At 45.7% G+C, this 24055-nt stretch overlaps 3 protein-coding genes across 8 annotated transcripts; 2 read left to right on the top strand and 1 right to left on the bottom strand.

The window, feature by feature from the left end:
* Positions 1-206: 206 nt before the first annotated feature.
* Positions 207-11887, top strand: virma (vir like m6A methyltransferase associated). Of its 4 annotated transcripts, none has more exons than XM_029838426.1 (27): positions 207-343; positions 772-881; positions 1937-2023; positions 2717-2765; positions 2846-3008; positions 3107-3226; positions 3535-3771; positions 4256-4989; positions 5442-5582; positions 5648-5874; positions 5982-6509; positions 6608-6762; positions 6837-6919; positions 7284-7377; positions 7661-8049; positions 8132-8287; positions 8365-8600; positions 8678-8927; positions 9003-9220; positions 9316-9448; positions 9665-9805; positions 9887-10041; positions 10323-10419; positions 10596-10762; positions 10865-11214; positions 11292-11438; positions 11527-11887. In XM_029838426.1, the coding sequence occupies exons 1-27, from the start codon at positions 281-283 to the stop codon at positions 11712-11714; spliced, it is 5418 nt and encodes a 1805-aa protein (XP_029694286.1). In that variant the 5' UTR covers positions 207-280; the 3' UTR covers positions 11715-11887. The 4 variants fall into 4 exon arrangements, with proteins under 4 accessions (XP_029694286.1, XP_029694287.1, XP_011603954.2 ...); XM_029838427.1 differs by having other exon boundaries at positions 3532-3747; XM_011605652.2 differs by having other exon boundaries at positions 3532-3771; positions 11530-11887.
* A 436-nt stretch (positions 11888-12323) lies between these two features.
* Positions 12324-15370, bottom strand: rnf41l (ring finger protein 41, like). Of its 2 annotated transcripts, XM_029838432.1 has the most exons (8): positions 15338-15370; positions 14548-15027; positions 14038-14244; positions 13806-13945; positions 13508-13534; positions 13084-13243; positions 12885-13005; positions 12324-12749 (listed from the first exon to the last, which is right to left on the bottom strand). In XM_029838432.1, the coding sequence occupies exons 3-8, from the start codon at positions 14241-14243 to the stop codon at positions 12375-12377; spliced, it is 1029 nt and encodes a 342-aa protein (XP_029694292.1). In that variant the 5' UTR covers position 14244; positions 14548-15027; positions 15338-15370; the 3' UTR covers positions 12324-12374. The 2 variants fall into 2 exon arrangements, with proteins under 2 accessions (XP_029694292.1, XP_011603955.2); XM_011605653.2 differs by lacking the exon at positions 13508-13534.
* A 191-nt stretch (positions 15371-15561) lies between these two features.
* Positions 15562-23999, top strand: rad54b (RAD54 homolog B). Of its 2 annotated transcripts, none has more exons than XM_011605657.2 (16): positions 15562-15611; positions 16213-16367; positions 16453-16651; positions 20181-20423; positions 20507-20791; positions 20880-21042; positions 21123-21348; positions 21464-21550; positions 21624-21744; positions 21817-21956; positions 22027-22317; positions 22403-22566; positions 22663-22924; positions 23101-23167; positions 23393-23590; positions 23675-23999. In XM_011605657.2, exons 2-16 carry the CDS (start codon positions 16221-16223, stop codon positions 23896-23898), a joined length of 2817 nt encoding a protein of 938 aa, XP_011603959.2. In that variant the 5' UTR covers positions 15562-15611; positions 16213-16220; the 3' UTR covers positions 23899-23999. The 2 variants fall into 2 exon arrangements, with proteins under 2 accessions (XP_011603959.2, XP_011603958.2); XM_011605656.2 differs by having other exon boundaries at positions 15586-15719.
* Positions 24000-24055: the final 56 nt, after the last annotated feature.

Here is a 24055-nt window from a genome sequence, read left to right as displayed (position 1 = left end):
ATGTGTAATGATTTTTTAATTCGAGTTTCATGAAAATGGACGCACTTTAAACAACAGACACACTTTCATATTTAGGCCCACGACGGTTCTCGCTTTGCCTCATTTGTTTCTATTTTTTGATTAAAATATTTAGAAAGTTAAGCTTGATAAATTAATCAAATACCTCAAAAACTAATTTCTAATAATAATTACACTTTAATTTACAGCACATTTTCATTAACCGGAAGTATTTCCGCCTTCTACCGGAAGTTTACCCCGTCCTGAGTAAAGCAGGAAAGTGATGGCGGGGGACAATTCAACAGAGCTTCTTTTTCTGGACACGTTTAAACACCAGAATTCCGAGGTGGTAATTTTGTCATTTTTAAGCCCTTTTTACGTTTTCTGTGGAAATGCACTAAACAGCATTATGTTCAGAGGTTTTCACAGCATTGTGTTTAACTTCTAAGCTAACGTTCTCAATTTGGCTAATATTAGCTGTTGTGTCATTAGTGTTGCGATTTCCTTCCTTTCCTTTTTTTTTTTTTTTTACAACTGTCGCTCAGTCCTGGATTTAATGGCGCTAAAACTCTATGTTAGATATCTTTTAACTGTGAATCGCCAGACTTATAACGATGTTCCTTTACTCCGTTCATACTTTGTTACAATAGTTAGCCATTGGCTAATGCTAACCTAAGAGTCTTAACCTGGTGGTGTGTAACTGTGAACATGGATTAAGGAAATTGTTGTGAACTTTTTTTTACGTTTGTCTGCGTTACATTGATCGGACCTCAGACCAATGTGGATGTTGTGCGGTTTCCATGCGGGGTACTTATCACAGAAGTTCGGGTCATTCCTCCTGGAATCAAGGCTCACACCAACTTACCAGACAACAGAGCATTTGGGTAAAAGCTGTGCAACAGACACATTAATACACAAAACATCTGACTCTTTTATTAATGACAAAGGTGTCTATTTTACTTAGAAATCTTACCATTTAGTAGCTAGAAATGCAAATGTACCTATGCATATACACATCTATATGTGTAGCAAATGTGTGACACTTCAGTTATTTATTAAATGGTAAATAAATTACTTTCTTTGTGCGATGCGATTTCAACATATAGGGGAGATCCGTGCTCAGGATGTTGAAACCAATGCTGACTTGGACTGCTATCATAATGTAGTAATTTCTGCCAAAAAATGGTGACAAAGTTTCCAAACAAACCAACAAATCCAATTTAAGTATTGTGTAAGGTTAGAAAGTGTCACAAAACCACTAATTTGTGTCAAACAATACAAAATAATCAGACCTAGTGTAATTTTCTTATCCCCTTTATTTCTGATGCCATATTCATTTAGGGCTGTCACTAATACAATAAAACTAAATTTCATTTTTGTGCATCCATCGTAAACGATCTATGTGCATTACTGGGCGACCCTCTGAGCAGCCGTTAAAGATTGTTGTCCTATAATGTTCATTGGCAGAACGCATGCACGTTTTGATATATTCTGATATCTGATCACATAAATACACAGATATTGCACAAGTTATTCAACAGAGATTGTGAGAGACATATCTCTACTGATTATAATTATTATTGGTTAAATGCATTTTCCCAAAAACCCTTTTTTTCTGTTTCTGTTTCGATGTAGTAATAATTAAATATATTATTGTAAATGGCCCTAATAGCTATAAAGTGAACATCCGATTTACCGTGATTCATAATGTCCATGTAAAGCAGATGTTTATTTCTAACACTTGTTTACAATAAGTGTTTTATGGAGTTCATTTTCTTCATTTTCATTATCAAGAAGTTTATCTGTTCCTCTGACCCACCTTCATTGAAGAATCTGATGGAAATACCTCAAAATGGTGTTAAATAAATTGATTTATTTAGTGGCTGGTGGTCACTGATCCATTGCTCGTTTTGATATTTTTCTGTGTTTTTGATCCTAGGGAGACGTCTCCCCATGCGTTTCAGTTGGACCTCTTCTTCAATAATCTCACTAAACCAAACAACCCTGCTTTCAATAGACTGGGCAGGTAAGAAAGTTTTAACCCTCCTTCCTTGTTGTATCCTGGACAAACCTTTAAAGTCTCTGAGATAAAGATGCCTGTATACCTGTAGAACCTGTCACGGTTGTACACGACCTCTATCCCTAACTGCCAGAGGGGTGTGTGCTTAGTCACCTTTATTCAAGTCTCTTTGTTCCCATGCTGGCTGACTGGTCTCTCCTGAAACTCAACCTCACCCTCACAGTAGTAACAAAAAAAATAGTTTAGGGGTCCGTGACAAAAAGAGAAGTGGAATGTGTGAGTCAAATTATTATTATTCTATCTTTATAATAACAGGTGTGTGCTGCAGAACGACATAAACCTCTGGAGGAATGTAATATAAGACATACACGATGTATAATCTCTGTCCAGTAGCTCACAAGCAGATATTTTGAACTTGTATGCTTTAAAATTGTTTTTTAAATGTCAAAAGCAAAATTGCTATTTGTTGTACTGTTGATTTGTAAGTTATTTAAACCCAGTGTTATTATAAGGAACAGGAAGGAAGTTTATATTCAAAGGTGACCTTCCACTCCTACTTTTGAGTTGTGAAATACTTAAAACTCTTTACATATGTCATATATTAAACTATGATATTGAATATTTGCGGAGTAAAATAAAATTTTCATTTTCATAGTTTTCGCACTAAAGATTTAATCTTCCCTATCTTTCTGCCCTCAGTCTGGAATATGATGAAAACAAATCCATTGTGTTCAGACCCAGTGGAAAGGTGAATATTTGGCTTCACATTAGACTGCTGTTAGATTTATCATATTATTTATTAAATAATTGTGCACTCGTTGCATGCAGGTAAACACAGATGGCTTGGTGCTGCGGGGTTGGTACACCAGTCTTACTGTGGCAGTATACGGGACAGCGGAGCGACCACACGGACATGACCAAGGCTCGTCTCCTCCTCCTCCACCCCCACCTCCTCAGCAGCCTGGTGGGCCCAAGAGGACCACCAAACAAGGTAGGCTTAACCGAGCTGAAACTGAGACTCAATTTCACTGATACCGAAGCATCCAAAAACCAGGCTGGTGCTGAAACTTCTGTGCTCTGTTATTGAAGAGTGGGAAAAAGATGACCAGTACAATGGCAGCCCACCCAGACCAGCGCCCAGAGGACCTCGTACTCCACCTGGACCTCCACCCCCAGATGATGATGATGAAGAACAAGTTCATGTGACAGGTCTGAACTGTCCTCTTGTTTTCATTTTCTCCTGTAATGATTTAATTTAGATATTTAAAAAAAATCACATTTGCATGTGCGATGTATCTGGATCACTGTAGTTATAGACTTGGTCTGAAAAAGACAAATTGATACTTTCTGTCATTGTGTTATTCTTAACACTATAAAGCTCAAGTGAGTTTAATTGGTTCATCTGTTCACATTTTTCATGTTTCAATACATTAGAAACTGTGCAGATCTGCGTCTTCCTCGATGATATATTAACAGAATTCTATGCCCTCTGCCCCTTTACTTGCCGTACGCAGTAGGACTGGTCAAAGATGAGTCCTGCCAGGGCCGCGAGGACTACCTAGAAGCCGTGTCACCCGAAAGATCGCTGCCCGCTGATGAAACCTACTCAGATGCTGAACAAGAGGAAGAAGGTGATGAGGAGGAGGAGGAGGAACAGGAAGAGGAGGAAGATGCAAGGACCGAAGGGAGCGCCCCGGAAGAGGAGGAGGAGGAAGAAGAGGAAGATGAGGGTGAGGACGAGGAGATGGAGGAAGGTAGGGAGGTTATTTCGATTGAGTAGGATAGCCCGCGATCCCAAATGGATGTCAGGCTTTGAATCCTCTGCTACTGCAAAGTCATGAGACCCTCAAGGGGACCCATGGGAGCAGGGTCCATTTGGGCTGTGTGGAGAGCGCATCTGTGCAGTGGCATGCTGTCAACCAACAAGTGCCGGATGCTCCTGTAAGCTCATCCACCCTGAAGGCTTATGATAGTAGTTCATAAGTGTTCAGGCGGAGGCCTTCCTCACGCATCATCATAGCCATGGCTGACGCTTGTGGATACTTCCTGCACGTCAAACTAACCCAGCATGTTTGGAGAACAGAACTATTGCCATGTCTACGTGCATTAGTGAGTGAGGGAATATTGAGTTGCTGGCCTCCACATTTCCACTCATTTTTATACATTTCATCAAGCATCTAAAGTGTTTCTCATTTATAGATTTTTTTTTACAAAGCCTTCTTTCTGCAATCTTTTCAGGCGACGACGGTTATGAACAAATTTCCAGCGATGAGGACGATCTGGACAATGGTAGCTTCAAGTTGCCCACCTTTGATATTGATTACAGCCCTGAGGACCTGGCATCTGTCCCCCCTGTGCAGTATGACCCATACGAACGGGAACTTAGGCCACTGGTTTACTTTACACCTCCGCATAAAACGCACTTTGATATCCAAGTTGAGAAGGTCAGTATGGAGGAACCCAGGGACCCTGGTGGAACAGAAGGAGAAGCAGGAGGAGACGAGGCTCCTTCAGCTGTTGCTCAGCTGAAGGAGCTAATAACAAGTATTGGAGATGACAGAGATGTCCGCTGGGTCACTGCATTGGAAGAGACGCCTGGACTACTCGATAAAGGGTTGGCTTGTCTGCTTAGAGAAGGAGAGAAGGAGATGAAGGACCGTATCAGAATTTTTGCCCAGTGGGCACTCCAAGCTCTCATGATGGAGATTGCTCTTACACAGCCCATCGCTTTGAACCTCAGACAGTTAAAAGCTGGTGCCAAGCTAGTGTCATGCCTAGCAGAGTGCCCACAGGGCCTCACAGAGCTCCTGAATCAAGGGGTCCTCCGCATCCTGCTGGAGCTGCTTAACACGGAACACGTCTCCTCTACGCTAAAACTGAGTATCCTGAAAGCCTTGAGCGCTATTGTTAGTGCTCCTGCAGGTATTGAGGCTTTCACACAGGCTGGAGAGTCAGAGAAGAGTGGCTATCAGGTAATAAACATGATTACACACGTAAAACTATAGCGGCACAATGGAAAAATTCTTAGGTGTTTCCACTCGATATTTTACTCATTGAGACATCGAATAATTTAAAGGGCACTCGCCACAACAATGAATTTGAGTTTGTGGTGTTTTGCCAAACTGCAAGTTCACACCAAATATACTGGTACGTTGAAAGGTCGATATTTGTTTGACTGCATCTTTGAAATTCCTTTTGGAACTACAGAATAAGTTTAAACCTGACTTTTCTCGTCTTCCTAATGCATCACCTTTTGATTGAAGCCAATATTGGATCAGTGTTATTGACTCAGATGTTGATCTTCCTTTAAGCAGGACACAACACACCCCTGTACAAAAACTATTTAGACAGCACTTACCTGTTGTCGTGGGCAACACGTGCCTTTCATAACTATACTCCGTTTGCTTTGTGTCTTGCATCCCAGCATTTTGTGCAGCTGTTCCTGCGTGAAGAAACAGTACGGGTCATAACAGCTGGAAATGCCATATTAAAGAAAAGCCATGTATATGAGGCATTGGTTGATCTTCAACGAGCAGCTGCAGCAGCGGCCAGCGAGCCACAGCAGGTAAACTGCCTCTCTACTATACTGTACCTCCATTTCCAAACATTACTATTTGTTGTGGTTCTTAGGAGGAAGTAGAGGACACTGAGAGCCCTATGGAGGAGGAGCCATCAGCAAATGCCCCCCCAGTCAGCGAAGCAGAGCTTGATAGGCTGGCAGGGGTTTTGGAGGAGTTGCATCACCTGCTAGAGACAGCCCCATACACGATGGTGCAGCCACCGAGCAAAGCCTTTCCCACTACTGCAAGAATCACTGGACCACAAGAACGGGACGATCCATATCCAGCACTGTATAGGTGCAAATCCCACAGCAAGAACGGCATCAGATCTCACAGCTCACAAGAATTCATCTGTCAAATGAAATGTAGGTTTATTCTATAATTTCTTCTTTTTTTTTTTTAAGGTATATGCATGCCTGCCATTTCCTGGAGAGCACAGCAGTAGTGCTGTCAGCCGCTGCTGCAGTCGGCCACCTCGGCGTCACCCAGGCAGTTAGGGAGCTCCTACGCTTCCTGTCGCTCAGTCAGTCTGGTCTGGTCTTTCTGGTTGCCCAGCCCAGTCCAACCAACGTGCTCCTGCGACTCTTGGCATCGATGGCAGAGGCAGAGGGCGAGGACACCACCTTCACTGGTGGCGAGGGAGGCCTCACGGGCCCGGGTTTTGGTGAAGAAGGCTTCACCATGTGGTTGATGCAGGCGCTGCACACCTTGCAGAGTGTGTCAGAGCTCATGAGTCACGTGGCTTCAGGAGGAGATGGAGGAGTTGGGCTGGAGGAAGGGGATAATACAGATGTACTAAGCAATCTCCACGCCATATACCTGATGACGTTCACACAGACGGGTCGCAGTGCTGTTGCCCATGTTTTCAGTCTGGATAACAACCTTTCCTGCCTGGTCACCCTCCTGCAGCACTACGGCAAGGATGGACATGGGTACACAGAGTTCTTTCCTAGATTTTAGAAAACACGAAAAATAATTTCAATACAATTGTCTCTAAGCATTCCCCCCCCCCCCCCCCATCTTTTTTTAGTGAAGCAAAAACTCGCAAAGCAGTGACATATAATTATGCCACTATGCTGGTGCTACTGGTCGTGCAGACCTCAAATGACCTGCGGATGATGGAACAATATGCTGCCCCATTACTGTCCATAGCCAAGGCTGATGAGACCAATGCCAAGTTACAAGGTAAATATCAACACGGCAAAGATTAACGTGCCTCTATATTTTTAATTACATTGTGATTTGCTGTTGTACTTCAGAACTTGGGAAATGGCTCGAGCCTCTAGAAAAACTTCGGTTTGAGATTGGCAGCATTCCAACCATCATAGACTATATCAAACAGGTAACCACCCTTCACATTAAATATAGCCCAACACTTTCCTTTTTTCCCCCTTTAAAACAGACCAGATTTTTTTTTTTTTTAAACCACTTTTAAATGGCTTTCTCTGTCCCCTCACATAACCATTTAAGGAATGAACACATTTGTCCAATAGGAAGACTCCTGACAAAAGCAAAACCATTAACTAAGCATTCAATCTTTTGTGCTTATGTAACTCTGCCGCCAGCTGATACTTTACTTATAGCCACAAGACATAGGATGTATTACTCTGGAATGTGTTCGCCTGCAAGTCTATACCTGTGAGTCAAGGCAAAATGCAGATAAGAAGGGTATATACTTTCAATGTGTGTCTTCCCTTGACCCCCAGAATGTGGAAAATGTGTTGACTCTTGATGGTTTTGGACTCGTCACAGCTCTCAAGGTCCTTTGTCAGGTTGCTTGCCCCCCACCCACTGTTGAAGGTAAAGACATCAAACATAATATTAGAGGTCACGTACCCTTTTTTAAGTAAGGGACATTTTTCCTATTCATATTTGCCTGTGATGTTATACATTTTAGTCCCTTACAGTTACAATTGTGCAGGTCAGTAGGCTATTACTATTATATTAAAACCCTACCTTTTACCCATAAATACCGAGCATACTAAGTAGATGAATATGTAGAATTTGTACATGGATGTGCAAACAACAGCTGTATAAACTTATTAGACCACCTTTTGCTTTATAATCTTCTCTTTTTCAACAGGTCAACAGAAGGACCTAAAGTGGAACCTGGCAGGGGTCCAGTTATTTTCTGGCGAGGGGCTGGACACCTGTGTCCGTGTCCTGCAGAAACTGTGCAGTGTTTTGTTGCAACCGTGGCGGACGCATGGACACATGGGCCCCACCCCTCAGCGCTGCATGATCCTCAGTATATGCATCAGCACCTTGCGTCTGCTCCGCACCATGCTGACAGAACTGCTGCATGGTGGAGCTTTCCAGTTCAGAGACACCCGTGTGGCCAGCGTTTTGGTAACACTCCACATGATAGTGTGCTCCATCCCTGCAACTGGACGTTTGGACGGAGAGGAGACCAGAGTGCAGGCACTTATTGTCGACGTACTGCTCACCTTCACACAGGGTGTTAATGAAGAGGTGCGTAAATGGCCAGGAGGTCGGAAAAACTGAGAAATATGATGTATAATTAGTTGTTAATGTTTTGTGCCGATGAATGCAGGTAACTCATACGGAAGAGACATTGGCTGGCAACACGTGGTCTCTTATGCTGAAAGAGGTTTTGACTTCCCTCCTGAAAGTCCCTGAAGGTCTGTTTTCTGGGCTAACACTGCTATCTGAGCTCCTGCCACTTCCTCTGCCAATGCAGAGCACTCAGGTACCTCCCTATATTAAAACCTGTCTGATGGTTCTATTTTTGCAAACACGATCATGAGTAATATGTTTTGTGCGTAGGTAATGACAATCCAAGATGTTGCTGTAGCCTTAAACACAAGGAAGCTGTGGTGCATGCATATACGGGCACAGTGGAAGGTCTTATCTGAGGCGCTGAGGTGTGTGTGCGCCACCAGTTGCCCCCCTCTCTTGGCTATGCTCAGGAGAATGTGCATTCAGCTGGCAGACCTGTCTTCACCCTCTGCCACACTCACCATGAAGACGTTGCTGGAGCTGCTTCTGGAGGAGCTGCAGCCGTGAGTGAACAACACACACTCGGTGGTTTGTGTCCAAGCTTGGAAATGTGTCATAATTGTCCACACTGTGACTACAGGGCGGAAGGCAAGACGGTGTGCTGGGGACAGGCCCTACGCCTCCTGTCTTTGATGGATACCCTGGTGTCACAGAAAGCGTGTAAGAGTGCAGCACTGCACCTGCTCTCCGGGTCCGTGTTAGGAGATGAACAACTGGCCGATCTGTTTCCCCTGATGCTGTCTTTGCTGGTCCCTCCTGCCGATCACTCCTTACAGCAGCAGCAATGCAGTGAAGTAGTGGGGACTATTTTACAGTCACTGTGTGATCAGGTAGGACACTTAAAAGTCGACATATCTTCCACATTCTGAAAGAAAGTGTTGAAACTATTAATTTTCTCTTAACAGGACATTTCTTTGGTGGTTTCCCCACCAAGTGAAAGTTGCGTGTCAGAGACTGAGCAGCTGGCCAACGCCCTTCCAGGGCGAGAGATGATGTCATCAGTGTGTAAAGCATTATTGGATGTTTTGGGCCATTCCGAGAGCAGCGTCCCGCTCCTCCTCACCTGCATCAGGACTTTGACATTCCTCACTGAGCACGACTACGGCCTCTACCATCTCAAAGTGTAAATTCTCTTTCATCTTTATCTGTGTTTCCCGTTGCTTTACAAACTTTTTCCAAATTTCCAGGGAACATTAACTCGCTCACTCACACTTTCAGGGCCCTGAAGAAACACGGTGCAGGACTTCACACGGTACTGAAGAGGCTGGTGTGTTCTTTCAGCAAAGACTCGGCAGACCTGCTCTCCACACTGCTGGATTTCTTTAGGCAGATCGTCAACACTGAATCGGTGGTCAGTAAATTGATTTAGAACTGCCTAATATGTTATTTACTCTATGTGGGTGCATGCTCATTTGGTTTTTTTTTAAACAACTTTAAAATTAAAAATATAAATGCTATATATTATTATAGAATGTACGTTTGCAAAGAGTTACAACTTAAAGAAAGACCTCGTGCCTGGTTGTGTTGTATGAAATCCAGAATTAATGTTTTATTTCTTTTAATCCAGTGTGCAGAAGAGGGTCAGGGTTCTGGTGAGGACCCAACGTTCTCACCGCCTCGGTTATTGTCAGGATCTGAAATGAAAACCCTGCTGCAGTGGGAGGAGGCCGAGTCTCATCCACTCACCACCTTGGAGAAACAGCTCACGGTACAAATTACGTCCACAAATAACTTCATTCAAGACGTTTCCTTGATGGCTTGTTGACTCTGGTTCTTCTGTTTTCTGCAGAAACTGTGTAAGGAGGAGGACCCGCTGGAGACCATGTTGGAGAATGTGATTGTTTTGAAGCAGGTCCTCGAGGCAGCGACAGACACTCCCTCCACAAATGAACCTGAACCCACTCTGCCTGCACCCGAGACACTCGGAGCCCAGTTTAAAAACAGGTACCAGTCTCAATTAACTCGCCAGGCATGAAGAGGCCATATCATTTCATTTTAGATAAATAATAATAGTAATAATAATAATACTGATGATAATAATGCTATTTTGTATCATATTGATAATTGTGCATTTAATGGAAAACATGCTGTAGCATTTTACAACCAAGTCGGTAAATATATACAAAAAGAAGGAAGCATGAAGGTAATTTGAAATACGTTAAGTTCATGTGCACGATAACGAGGAACAACAATGAAAGAGCCTTTGACTCTTGGTGTATCTGCAGGACGGTGTTCCTTCCGTCAGAAGCTCTGGATGAACAACTGAAGACACTGTGGTTCTCTCCGTTCCAAACGGATGAGATAGAATCGGACCTTGAAATGGTCTGTGCTAGTCTGTTTTCTTCTATTTGAAATTGTGCACTTTACCTCTGACTTTAGGGTTTTAGATATATTTTATTCTGCAGTTATTTTCCATATGTTTGCTCTCAGAAAGCGTTTTTAGACAGTTTTCTTGCTGTACATTTTGCATATCACACTAACTTGACTCTGTGTGGCAGATGAAGGTGGATCTGGTGAGTCTGGCTCAGGAGTGTTGTCCTGAACTGGATCTCAAAGCAGAGCTGGAGCGCTCCTTCCTGTCGGAACCTTCTTCTCCTTGTCACACGAAAGCTACAAAAGGTTTTAGACTGGGCAAACACAAGCACGAGACCTTTATCACATCAAGGTACAACATTTTAGTCACCGTTTAAAGTGTATTTTTGGGTCTATTTTCCTTAAAAATGTACCTACTCACTGAATGCCATCTTTTATTGGACATGTTTTACAGTGGTAAATCAGACTACATTGAACCTGCTAAGAGAGCCCACATCATGGCTGCTCCCCGTGGACGTGGGGGTCGCGGAGGGTTTGGACAGAACCTTTGCCGGCCACATGACATCTTCCGCCAGCGCAAACAGAACACCTCCCGCCCTCCTAGTATGCACGTGGATGACTTTGTGGCAGCAGAGATCAAAGACATTACGACTCCTCTCGGACTTCTGCCCCCTAAACGCCCCCCCAAGAGCTCCCCTAAACCCCCCACCAGGGGTCTGTTTACTGGAAACAGAGGCAGAGCCACTTTTCACAGCCAGACTCGCTTTTTTACTCCACCACAACCTAAAGGTGTTTTGCTCTCAGGTATGTAGATACAATTACGCACCAAAGAGCATTGATTGGCCAGCAGAGGGCGCTAAATCCCTGTTTTGGTTCTGCAGGTGCCTACGCTCGCAGAGAAGGGGGCCGTGGTTCTTCCTGGAGTGCACAAGTTCCAGCTGTTACTCACAGAGAGACTTACAGTGAACCCCGTGGAGGTCAGAGCAACTTTGCACGCGGACCTCTTCCTTCTAGACAACCACCAGCAAGTAAGGATGCATTTAAGTACACTATGTTAATTGTGAAACTTTGAAATCAGGAAGTGGTGTTTATGTCTTTCCCTCCATCTCACCGCTGTAGGTGCATATCGTCTGGCTCCACGGGACCGAGCTCTGCGAGGAAGAGGAGGAGCCGGGCTGTCCTGGCTCAGTGGAGGAGGAAGCACGAGTGCGGGAGGAGGAAGAGGATCTCAGGGGAGCAAATTCAGTGGTGGAGGAGGAAGTGGAGGAGGGAGGGGTCGACATGTTCGCTCCTTCACCAGGTAAAGTCGCCTGACTGCAGCAATACACGGACCAATCTGGATATTATAAGTACTGTCTCCGTGGAAACGCCGTGGAATGAAGTAGTCACAACGATGTAAAGACTTTGTTTTGATGTTTTATGTTTTGTTACTATAAGAGTTGTACTTGGAGAATAAAGGTCTCGGTAATCAAGCTTACATTTTTGTGTTATAGCGCACGCATTTCAAGTAGTGAACTAATCCCAGGACTGGATCAATCTATGCGTAATGCAGCTCTGACATAGGTGACAATCTGCTTATCAGTTTAATTTGGATTTTGAATTTGAATGACCGTTTTTATTTGTTTTACGAGTTTAAAAAAGGCTAAAGCTAAGAAAAGATGTCAATAGAAAACAAAAAAACCCTAAAGATTTATCACATGGATCTGTTTGTGAAAAGCCTTTGCATTGAGGTTAACCTTTGATCAAACATTTTGATTGTAGAATTACGCAAATGTCTGCTTTCCAAACACTTTAGCACTTGACAGAAGATCTTTTTAGTCTACAGAATATAAAAGACCCCCAATGCCAGTGTTGGACAAATTTTCACATAATGACAATGAAGATCATTTATTTATTCATCATTTGTGGTATCAAATAGATTTAGCTCGATGTAATGTGGCCAATCTCACATCAGCTCGGTCTGCTCAGATGACCGTCACCTCCCGGCTCTTCCTCTTGATGCAGTCCAGGGTCACACTCCTGGTGCCACCTTTCCGCACCGCGTCTCCTAGCTGAGGCGACGCAGGAGAACCAAACGCACACATGGACGGGAAAGTCGTCTCCCTCTGCTGCTGCTGCCTGGATTCACTGTACACTTCCCACGGAGATGTCTGCTGCTCTCCCTGATTTCGCTCTCTGTCTGCCTTTTCGACGGGAGGCCGGCCCCTGGACGGCTGCATGTCCTTGAGGAGCTCCAACAGTTCCCTCTTCTCCACCTCTGCTTCCGCCAGCTCCTGTCTCCTCAGACGCTCAGCCCCTAACAGGGCTCTCATGTCGGACATCAAACAGGCCAACTGTCCCTGAGAGGACAGGAAATAGCAGCGTATGTCAAGTGTTCAGGGAGACGTTTCTGTGTCGTGACATTTTCATGTTCTGGCCATTATTGATTCAAACTCACGGGAACTTAAACACAGGGGAAGGAACTGACAGCTCACCTTAAGCTCCTCCACCTCACTCTTCAGCTGCGACTCCTTCTGCACCATGTGTCTCCTCTGAGAGTCCAACCGTGACTCCATCTCTCGCCTCACCTCCTCCACCTTGCACATCATCTCCGCCCTGCCAAAAGTGTTGTGCGAGGCTCACTTTTCATCCAAAAACTTAATGCAACCTGCCGCAGCAGGAGTCAGAGCGTACCTCAGCATCTCCACCTCGATGCGCAGCTCTGCCACGCAGTTGTGCTGCGATTGGTTGGGCGATGGCAGCATGTGGCCGCAGCCTTTGGGACACTCCCTGCGGAAGTTACACTCGGAGAGATGAGCCTCCAGGCCTCGCCGCTCTACCTGCACAGGACAACCTGAGAGGGCAGCAGCACAGGACACAGATGGACCTTAAATGGGAAAAACCTGCGAGGACACGCATGAAGGCGGCATCCCGAACCACAGCTCCACATACAAGAAAGGGCCGTGTTTCCGTGGGGACAGTTAAATCACACTGCAAAACAGTATCAGAAAATGGGGAAGTTGCTGTAAATTTTACAGTCACACCACAGTCGTGCAAAATTATGGCTCACTGACACAGCAGAGGACACTGCAAGCACACACTCCGTAAAAGCGCCTACCACAGTGGTAACACATGTACTCTCCACCTGCCAACAACAGGTCACATGTCACATTGTGAACACCGAGGCACGTACGTCTACGCACAGAGAAATAAATGCTCATTAAAGTGTAATGGAAAGAAGAGCTGGTGTACTCTCTGTGTAAGGTATGTGGGAGTCCCCGTAGGTGCCTTACTTTGGGATGCATCCATGACAACAAAAACACCTGTTCCCACACGCACGTGTCTTGTTACACTCACAGTCTAAATAGTGATTACGTAATTACACAAATTGTTATAAAAGGGGAGCACTTTCTCACCCGTGTTAGAGCAGGACACAAAGGCAAACTCGCACTCGTCTTCATGGGCGTGCAGGTTCTCCAGGGAGCAGACCACCTCACAACCCTGTGCTGCATTCACACAGCGTATCTGCAACCGGGTCAGGTCATTCCGCATGTACCTGTCAGTGGCAAAAGTGAAAGAACACATTTGCAAGAAACTATCCAAAAGAAAGTCACATGTAAATACACACAGAGGAACAAGTGGACAGACCTGTACAGAGGTTTGAGGCTGCTCACATCCAGGGGCAGCCTGTCCTCAGGACAGGAGCGGTGATAGACCAACCAGCTACTGATGCAGGAGCTGCAGAATGCGTGTTCACAGGGCGCCTGCAGGGGGCGCTCCAGCACATCTCGACACACGCAGCAGAGAAGCCCCTCGTTAACGTAGCCCACAAACCTCTCCAGATCGTAGCCCATCCTGCAGCAAGTGTTTTAAAAAGAAATAATTAAAAAAAAATCACTCTCTTTGTTTGACTCCTTACTCTCTTGTGAATTCCTTGGGCGTTATGCCAAAATGAATCACAAAGATCATTTGTTTTTTAAAGATTTTCTGGTCAAACTGATATTTCAACTGGTTGATTATGGTTTCTCTGTTTTTAGCAAAGTGCGAATGCTTTTGAGTTTATAAACATTAACACATAGTTAAAAGGATTAATAACTACCAAAAGAATGAATAAGGTCCTCAACAGTAACAATATTAGACAACAACCCTTTGTCATACCTGATAAGGTAACTTTAAAGATCCAGCTCTTCCTTTTTTATCCCCTGTTTGTAGTTTCTTTGACTGTGATGTTCAGTCCTCCCCAGGTTATCTTCCGTTATTCCTCAGCAGTTATAGTATTTCCCTCTCCATCCTCTTCCTCTTATGGTGCTCCAATAAAGGTAGAGATCTTCTTTTCATATCCTCCCCTACCTGGGGGATTGCGTATCCATGGAGAGGTATCCCACAACGACACCTGGGAACACTGACAGCCAGCTGTCGGTCGAGGTCAGTTGGGACCGGGCAGAATTACAAGAGAAGAAGCCCCGAGACTAAATTCAACAACAGAATGTTCTCCCTGCTGGATTCAAAGATTACTACTGTCCTTCAACTGCTGCGGTCTTTGTTAATGACACCCTATCCTTGGATTCCGAGTGTGTCTCTCACTTGATGTAGGATTTGCGTGGATTACACTTTCTCCCTCCCTGATTGGATTACAGACTACACAACATCAGACAGCACAAACAGAAGTCAAAGAGCCATCCAAACCACTGGTTGCATGTTATTATTGACATGCTCCTTTAACATTTGTTTCTGCTAAATTTATTGACTTGAGAATTCAGGTACCAGAACTACTCTTATCAAAGACTGAATAATATAGCTTTGTTCATTGATAAAAACAAATAGTTTTGTTGGGGCTTTATCGCGGTTAATCTACTCCGAGTGTAAAGTAAAATTGGTGGAAAATGCATTACTTCTTGAAGTAATTTTTTAAACTGAACAATCAAATTTCGCAAAAACTATTATTTACCTTTCTGCAGCTACTTTCTCCCCATGTCCATCTAAATTAGTTCGACAGTCTGACGGGAGGGGGTCATACCGGAAGTTTTCCTGAGAGTGAGCTCAATTTGTTTCACGAGAATTAGCATTTCGCTGTAATTTGAAGGGGCAGTAACCTGAAATTTGCTTTGGTGATACATATCAAACATACCCCATATGATTAAACCACGCCCATCGGTGGGGCTCAACCAATCGGGTTCGAATCATTCAGCGGGAGAAACGGAAGAACAGCGAGAACTTGTGAGGCAAGAAAAACAAGATTATCACAGAGAAATGAAACTAAATGACAGACTAAATCTGGCATAATTTGTGCTTTTAAATGTACCCGTCAACGTTGTAGTTCACTCGTTCAGGTATGGCGTGCTATAAAAAGTCACGGTATCGTTCTGAACGATTCCTTCAGATCAGCAATATTGGAGAGTTTGTGGTTTGTTGATGCGAGCTAGTTTGCTAAGCTAACCTGTCAGTACTTTCTGTATTCGAGGGTCGCATATTTGGTTATAAGTGTCTGAAAATAGCTATTAAATTAAAAGTAACATTAAGAGTGACACGAAATAGATTGAAATGTATTTGTTACATTCGCTCAGATGTGATAAAGTTGTTCAAGTCGTTTTCAGCGTCATAAAGGTAATAAAAGGTTTATTTGTACCAACAAATAGAAGCTTTAAAGTTGCACAGATGAACAGCCCACCATTGGTCTCTTTGACATTTAAAAAAAAACGTTTCAGTAAGTTTTAATAAATGGTTATGATTAAAATGTTATGGCAGGTGACACTGGCTATTTATTAATCTGATTGTATATCTTGTATAACCATTTTCCAAAATATTATTTTAATTTTCCTTCAGGAAACAAAATGAGGCGTTCAGGAGCTCCCAGTCAGCTCTCAGGAAATGCAATGAAAAAGCCACGGTTTCTGCCCCCAGCATCATCCAGCTCTTATCCCTCGGCTGAACCCAAGCCCCTTACCCCCAAACCAAGTTTATGCAACACATTACAGAAGGTGAAGTACTGTCTCTATTTTACCTGGTATTTTTTTAAACGTTTTTCCCTAATGATGCATTATAATTTTTCTTCATGTGCTGAAGGTTCAGAGGAATCTCACAGCAGCAGCAGTTGTGTGTAACGTGGAGCGTGAAGTGCGGCCCAAAGCCGTCCGAGCTGCTCCAGTTCTGTCGAGGGCTCTGGCTCGGGTCCTCAATGCAACAGAAAGTAAAGAAAATGAGGCAGAAGAAGAACATTCTGACCACGACATGGGAGAGAGCCCAAAAGACACCAAACCATCAGGTACAATTCAGATTAGATGGTAGCTATGGCTGTTACAGGAATGCAAGATTTAACATATTTAGAGCTTACTGACACCTTATATTAAGAGGAATGTGAGGAGCTCTAACCAGTATTAATGGTGAGAAAATGCATCACAATTTGTGACTACTATAATTCTTGTTTTATACTACAGTCTTTTCCACACTTAGTATCTCAAAAACAAAATGTGAACTAACACCAGATCTCTATGCGACAGTTAATATTGCCCTCACTAAATCAGTTTTTATATATATATATATATGTGTGTGTGTGTGTGTATATATATATATATATAATCTGCTGCTACTGGTCTTTGTTAAAAATGAATTCAGAGATTCGAGATCACATTTTAATTGCAGTCATTAGAGCAACATTAGCATTTCCATCTTGAGTTCAGCCTTGTTCCAGCATAATGGGGACTGAAGTAGCAACTGTTTTGGTCTGGTTCCTAGACGGATATCGGGTCCAACACAGCTCACCAATCCAAATCTGAGGTTTATCATCAAATGGAACCGTAACAAGAACAGTTGCGTTTGATTCGGCCTGATTTGACTGCGGTGTGTGCGGCGGCGGCGGCGGGTATTTAGCTAATAATAACGCAGACGCGCGTCCTGTCTGGAGGTGGACGCGCGCAGAGGCGGAGCAACAGCAGGTCCGGCATTATGTAAATGAGCGGGGTAGTGCCGCGGCGGCGCCGGGCCGGGCCGGGCCGAGCCGAGCCGAGCCAGCCTCCTCCCCCCTCCTGCCAGAGCAACTAGTGCCGCTGCTCTCCACCGCGGAGACACGCGGCGGCGCACCCGCAGCCTCGGGCGTGCGTCTGCACGTGACTTCAAGGCTTCACGTGCGCTAAAATCTGCGCTAATTTAACCCTCAATTGATCAACTGTGCCAACACGGGCGCGCGCGCGCCCCACCCCCTTCATTTAGTAAAGCCCGCGCTATATAACACGTCTCGTTCTTTTTAAAATAAATAAATAAATATGTGATTTGATTTATTGCAGACAATAAAAATCTATTTATTGACACGTGCGAGGGATTCAGTCCCTCTTTTGGAGCAGCAGGATGTGGTCTCTGTGCTTGGTTTGGGTTTTAGAGAGACCGGGCTGTAAGTAGGTCGGGCTGGGTTTAAGCGGCTTAACTACGTCAGCCTAAGCTGGGAGGAATTCATCCGAAGCCCTCCGCGGTAGGCGGGGGCCTAAGCGAGGCTGGCCTAGTTAAGCCTGATTCTTATTGTGCACAGGACAGCCTGTTTTTTTGTTTTGCAACGTAGCAGGGGGAGAACCAAGCAGTAGAGTATGAATCTGTGAGCACATTAGGCACAGTTTATGTGCGGCATAGGTGCAGGAGAAGAGAGGAAAATAAGAGATGACTTAGACCGGTGTTAGATTCAACATCGTGGACCAACTGAAGCCGGCTGCAGGGGGTTGGGAAGTGAGGAGCCACAGACTCAAGTGTGGTGACTGAAGGGCCTTAACCACAGAACATGCGCTAAGATGGCGTCCAACTCTACATTTCTCGCCAGCATGGTGGGTAAAGCTCGCTCTTCTAACTTCACCCTCTCCGAGAAGCTGGACCTGTTGAAGCTGGTCCGTCCTCACATCCGCATCCTGGAGGAGCACACCAATAAGCACGCGGTCATCGTGGACAAGAACAAATGTTGGGATACCGTGGCCGAGGAGTACAACGCCTTAGGAGGGGACAGACCCCTTCGTACTGCTCAAGGCCTCAGGACCCTCTACAAAAGACTAAAGGAGTCAGCCAAGCAGGAAGTGATGCAACGGAGACACGCCCAGCCCGAGTACAGGTCCAGCATCTCTGAGCCAACCAGGAGAATTATGGAGATGATCCCTCACTTGTTTCACAATGTGCCCATCCACGAGAAAGACCAGGCACTGTGCAGGTACGATGTGACAGGCTGAATATTGCAACTGTAACAATATTGCAATTGATGTCGTTTTAGGGCCACGATGAATAATAATCCAGTAATTACTGCATGATGAGCTTTCCTAAGAATCTAAATTAGTTTTCCCGAGTAACATTTGTACTGATAGCTGAGGTAACTTTGCTGTTTTATGCTCAAACTCTAATGTTTAAAGAGTTTAAACTTTAAAGTTTATTCAGTTTCTATGTTCTCACTTACCAGTGTCCCTCATTAACTTTGTAGGTTAATATACAATAAACACAGCTCCTCCATCGAACATCCTGGCAGCAGCTCCTCTCTGGGAGGACTCCAGGATTACTCGGCAGCTGTTCCCTGTATCCCCCACGAGGTGGTCCAGCTGGACCCGGAAGAGGACGTTAAACCACCACCAGATCTCTCCATCCTTGCCACACATGCGGGGCCGGAGCTGGACAAAGGCCACGAGCAGGAAGTGGAGCAGGACTTGGGCAGCGTCCACGATTACGAGGCGTCGCTCTCTCCGACTCCCTCCTCCGTCAACGTCCCCTTCTTGACCTCGCCGCTCCCCTCGCGCCACAGCCTCTACCACGACGATATCTACCGCCACCGCGACCACGACAGGCTCCGGCCTCTGCACCTGGCCAAAGAGGAGCACGAGCTGGTGTTGGCCAATCACAGGAAGGTGGCGTTGTATCTGGAGGAGAAGCGAGAGGGCCTGAAGAGAAAACAAGAGCTGGAGGAGGAACTTTTACGAGCGAAGATCAAAGTGGAGAAACTGAGGGCTGCGCGACTGAGACACGGCCTGTCGATTCCTCTATAACACGCCTGCGTGGGACCTGTGAAATTTGAAGCGTGAAGCGTTCCCTCACCAGTCTCACGTTTGAGGCAGAACGTTAGGGCTTCCTTTTGCAACAGAGTGCCTGGTAACCTGCTGAAAACCAGTTGGCGTATTACAGCCTCACAATAACTCGTGCGTCCATCCGTATTTGTGTCAGTAAATCTGTTTCTTCTGAGTCTGTTGAAAGCTATTATTGGTCTCTCATATTCGCAAGTAGTAACAATATACACATTATAAAACCTCCGCTTTGGAAGGGAAAATAAATAGTAAATGTTTAACCCTGCAGGGATTTGTGTTTTTGTCAGTGTGATTATGAATAAACGCTAAACTGTGAGTCGGTAGTTTACAAGAATTTGTTCAAACAACGTGTAATAAACTCTCAAAGACCTTAACAGATGACGAAAATTCCTGTGCTGTGAGATACTGTGTTTGATGACGTTTAGAGCTGTTCTAGAGTTCTGTTAGAGGTAAAAGTTATTTTTGTTACTGCAACGTTGATTGTATTGTAATGTAAATACCTGTTGTCATTGTCTTCTATGGATCATATGTTAATTGTTTTTTATAAAAGACTGAGATGTGTAGTCTGTTAATCTTGTCTTCATTCCATGTATTGTAATCATCTTGCAGTTTCAACCTCTCGGTCTTCTTTCTTCTTAATTAGTTGTTTTTAATATGGGATGGCTGATCACCCCGTTATGACGTCTAAACTTTGGCCAACAGCGACCCCTACTGGCCAGCTCTCTGACTCGTCTTATTTGCATCTGTCTCAATCAGGATTGAAGTCTGACCCTGAGTTGACCTGTGAGTCTCCTGGTGTCTCACAGCCTTCAGCGGGGTCCACACATGTGACTGCTGGCACAGATCCTGGCTGCACTCAGGAGGTCGCACGTTACTTCAGTGTGATGTGGTGTAAGGCCAGTAAGAAGAAACATAAGCGCTGGGAAGGTGACGCGGTGCTGATCACGAGAGGACGCGCGGCCACGCTGAAGGATATGGAGGGCAAAGACATCGGAAAAGGTGAGGAGAAACGGCCTCTGCAGCTGTGAACGGAGCATTAATGATGTCACGATGAAGATAAATGTCGGGTGCTTTGCATTAAGGGAGCGGATATAAAGTGTCCGTTCTGGCGTCGCTGTGTGACGGGGACACACTTATGATCGGAGGGAAGGAGGTGGAGGTGATGGGAGTCATTTCTCAAGAGGACTTTGCCAGGGGACGATGTTTCCAGGATTTCCAGGTGGAGAAATCGGAGCCACCGCCCTCCAGTGCTGGTCGCTTGCTGTCCAAACCTTTCTGCCCTCCAACATTACTGGGGGGGGGTCATTCAGGATCCAGACCCGAGGAGGAGGAGACCTGCAAATCTCGCCACGACCCAATGGCTCCAGGTTCCCGCACTTTTTGCACGTTTTCTCATTTATTGCCTAAATGTCAAACGTTTCCCCAGTAAATGCGTTAAACGTGCACTTTTGTCAGGTGCACTTGTGATGCCTCGCCCCTCTTCTAACCACCAGTGGAGTCACAATAAGTCGGGGCTTCCTGTGGTTGATGTGGTGGTCGACCCTCACGTGAATGTTCACCTGCGTCCACACCAGAGAGAAGGCCTGATCTTTCTCTATGAGTGTGTCATGGGGATGAGGTAAGAGAGCTTTCATCCTGTAACATTACCATTTGGAGAATTCAACTTTAGGCTGCGCTGTGTTTTATTCTGCGCCTCAGGGCTGCTGGCGGTTCTGGAGCCATTCTGGCCGACGAGATGGGTCTGGGAAAGACTCTCCAGAGTGTTGCACTGTCCTGGACTTTGCTTAAACAAGGACCATACGGGGGGAAACCAGTGGTGAAGCGTGTCCTCGTGGTCACCCCTGGCAGCCTCGTGCAGAACTGGGGGAGAGAGTTTAATAAGTGGCTGGGCCGCGAGCGGATCCAGGTTTTCACTGTGGATCAGGTGAGATTTGAATTTAGCCCCACAGCCTCGTTGATAATGAAGAAATGGAAGAATTCTGTTCTGTGTCATTCCTCGGTCACTTCTTTGAGTCGATCTTCTTTGTCGCTGTGCGTAGGACCACAGGGTAGAACACTTTGTATTGTCGCCTCTCCACAGCGTTCTGGTCATCAGCTACGAAATGCTCCTGCGCTGCCTGGATCAGGTACATTTGCTTGACGTTCCGATGTCTGTCCCTTAACTTTACAACAACTTTTATCATGCTCTGGTGGTTCCAGGTGCAGAAAGTGGAGTTCGGCCTCATCATCTGCGACGAGGGCCACAGATTGAAGAACAGCAGCATCAAGACGTCTTCAGCTCTCAACAGCCTGAGCTGCAGCCGCAGAGTAATTCTGACAGGTGCCCTTGATGCCAAACGTTAGGCCGGAATGACTTGCAGAGGTTTTAACAGCAACTCTCTGGGTTTCAAAGGCACCCCGGTACAAAATGACCTGCAGGAGTTCTACGCCATCATTGAGTTTGTTAACCCGGGGATTCTCGGGTCATCCACTGCGTATAGGAAGGTGTACGAAGAGCCTATTCTACGCTCCAGGCAGCCCTCTTGTACAGAGGTACCGCTCCAGAACATCTGCCCCGCTGTCATTTGTAGTACAAATGTTCACTTGTTGGTTTCGCCCGCAGGAGGAGCGAGTTTTAGGAGAGGAGCGAGCGGCAGAGCTCTCTCGTCTGACTGGCATGTTTATCCTGAGGCGCACGCAGGAGATAATCAACCGCTACCTGCCTCCCCGGCTCGACTGGACGCTGTTCTGCGCGCCCTCCCCTCTGCAGCTGGAGCTGTACAAGCATCTCCTCTGCCACAGAGTCTTCAGATCTTGCCTTCAGGCCGCCACACAAACTCACACCCACTTGGCCTGCATCACTGCCCTGAAAAAGCTGTGTAACCACCCCGTCCTGCTGTATTCCACCGTCCAGGTTCAGAAACGATTCATCGTGCAAAGTAGTCGTTTGCTGACAGTTTGGGCTACACATCATGGGTTGTTTGTTGTTTGTTTCACAGGAAAGAACAGATAATGGATCGGAAGAAGGATCATTCTATGAAGGGCTGGCAGAGCTCTTCCCAGGATCCTACTCTTCAGGTGAACTCACTACTGCGGACTCTGGAAAACTCATGGTTCTCTCAGACCTGCTGGGCGCCATCAGACGACTCAGCCCATCAGACAGGTGCGTACGTATCCGACAGTACTTTGGACATCAGAGATTGTTGGACAAAAGCAACAACTTGATGATCCTTTTCGGCAACTTAATTCCTTCCTCCAGGGTGGTCGTGGTGTCCAACTACACTAAGACCCTCGATTTGCTCGAAGACTTGTGCGTCGCTATGGGTTACACCTTCTGCCGTCTTGACGGACACACGCCCACTGGCCAGAGGCAGCGGCTGGTCGACAGTTTTAACAGCGCCTATTCTCAGAACTTCTTGTTCTTGCTCAGCTCAAAAGCAGGCGGAGTGGGCCTGAATCTGGTGGGGGCTTCCCACCTGGTGCTGTATGATATTGACTGGAATCCAGCAAATGACATACAGGTGAAACACCTTCGCTTACTGATTTGTCTCGCATGCTTGCGTACATTCTGGGTGGTTTGCGTGAGGTTCTGCTGAAATGTGGTCTTGTGTAAAGGCTGAATGTGCTTCTCCAGCAGAGGGCGCTGTGTCCTCCTGCTGTCAGCGCTTTCATTTTAGCCCTTCTCTCTTGTTGAAAGGCCATGGCTCGAGTATGGAGAGATGGACAGAAAAAGACGGTGCACATCTATCGTCTCCTCACGGCAGGTCAGACAACACAATGCTCAACATGTCCTGAGGGCTGAGCGATACACACACACGCACATATGAAGAATACATGGTCATATATTTATGATCATATTTAACAACCGTGCAGTTTTTAGATCGGATTAGGACAAATGACGCCCTTTAATTTAGTTAATATGCAGAATCACTATGATTAACGTTTGAGCGTTATCAGGCTCCTGACGGTGATGCGCTGGTCCCTCACAGGGACTATTGAGGAGCGCGTGTTCCAAAGACAGGTGTCCAAACAAGGGCTCTCCGGGACCGTGGTTGACCTGGGCAAGGGGGCAGAGCACGCCACCTTCTCCACCAATGAGCTGCGAGATCTTTTTAGCCTAACAGACACACCATGTTTAACGCACGACCTGCTCGGCTGCAGCTGCAGCGTGGATGGTTCAGCCATAGGTGGGCTTTTTAACGCTCTCTGACAAGAAAATTACCAGCATTTAAATAGACCTCTGAGACTATTCGTTTTCTCCTTTTTATAAGTTCCAGCAGAAGAAGAGCTTCAGGTCTCTGACAGGCCCTGCCAGCTCGGTCGCCCTGGCGACCGCGGAGGGATGACTCAGAAACATCTCAGCATGTCAGAGCTGATGCAGTGGAGACATTTTTCTGGTGACACACACACCTTCTCAGATCCATACCTGGACCACGCACGACACCACATCACCTTCGCTTTCCAGACCACCATCTCCAACGGGGCGCAGGACTAAAGGCCTCAGATTACCTGAAGCGCACCTACACATACACTTTTACATGTTTATATTTAGCAACAACACCGCCGTCTATGTATTAAACTAAAGGAATCTGTAAATAAAAGACATCCTGAAGAAGCGTGCGTATTAAATGTTTGTTGTCGCAGAGCCTAGC

Source organism: Takifugu rubripes, chromosome 7 (assembly GCF_901000725.2).
Source record: "Takifugu rubripes chromosome 7, fTakRub1.2, whole genome shotgun sequence".
NCBI classification, from domain to species: domain Eukaryota; kingdom Metazoa; phylum Chordata; class Actinopteri; order Tetraodontiformes; family Tetraodontidae; genus Takifugu; species Takifugu rubripes.
This window is presented reverse-complemented; position numbering and strand designations above follow the sequence as displayed.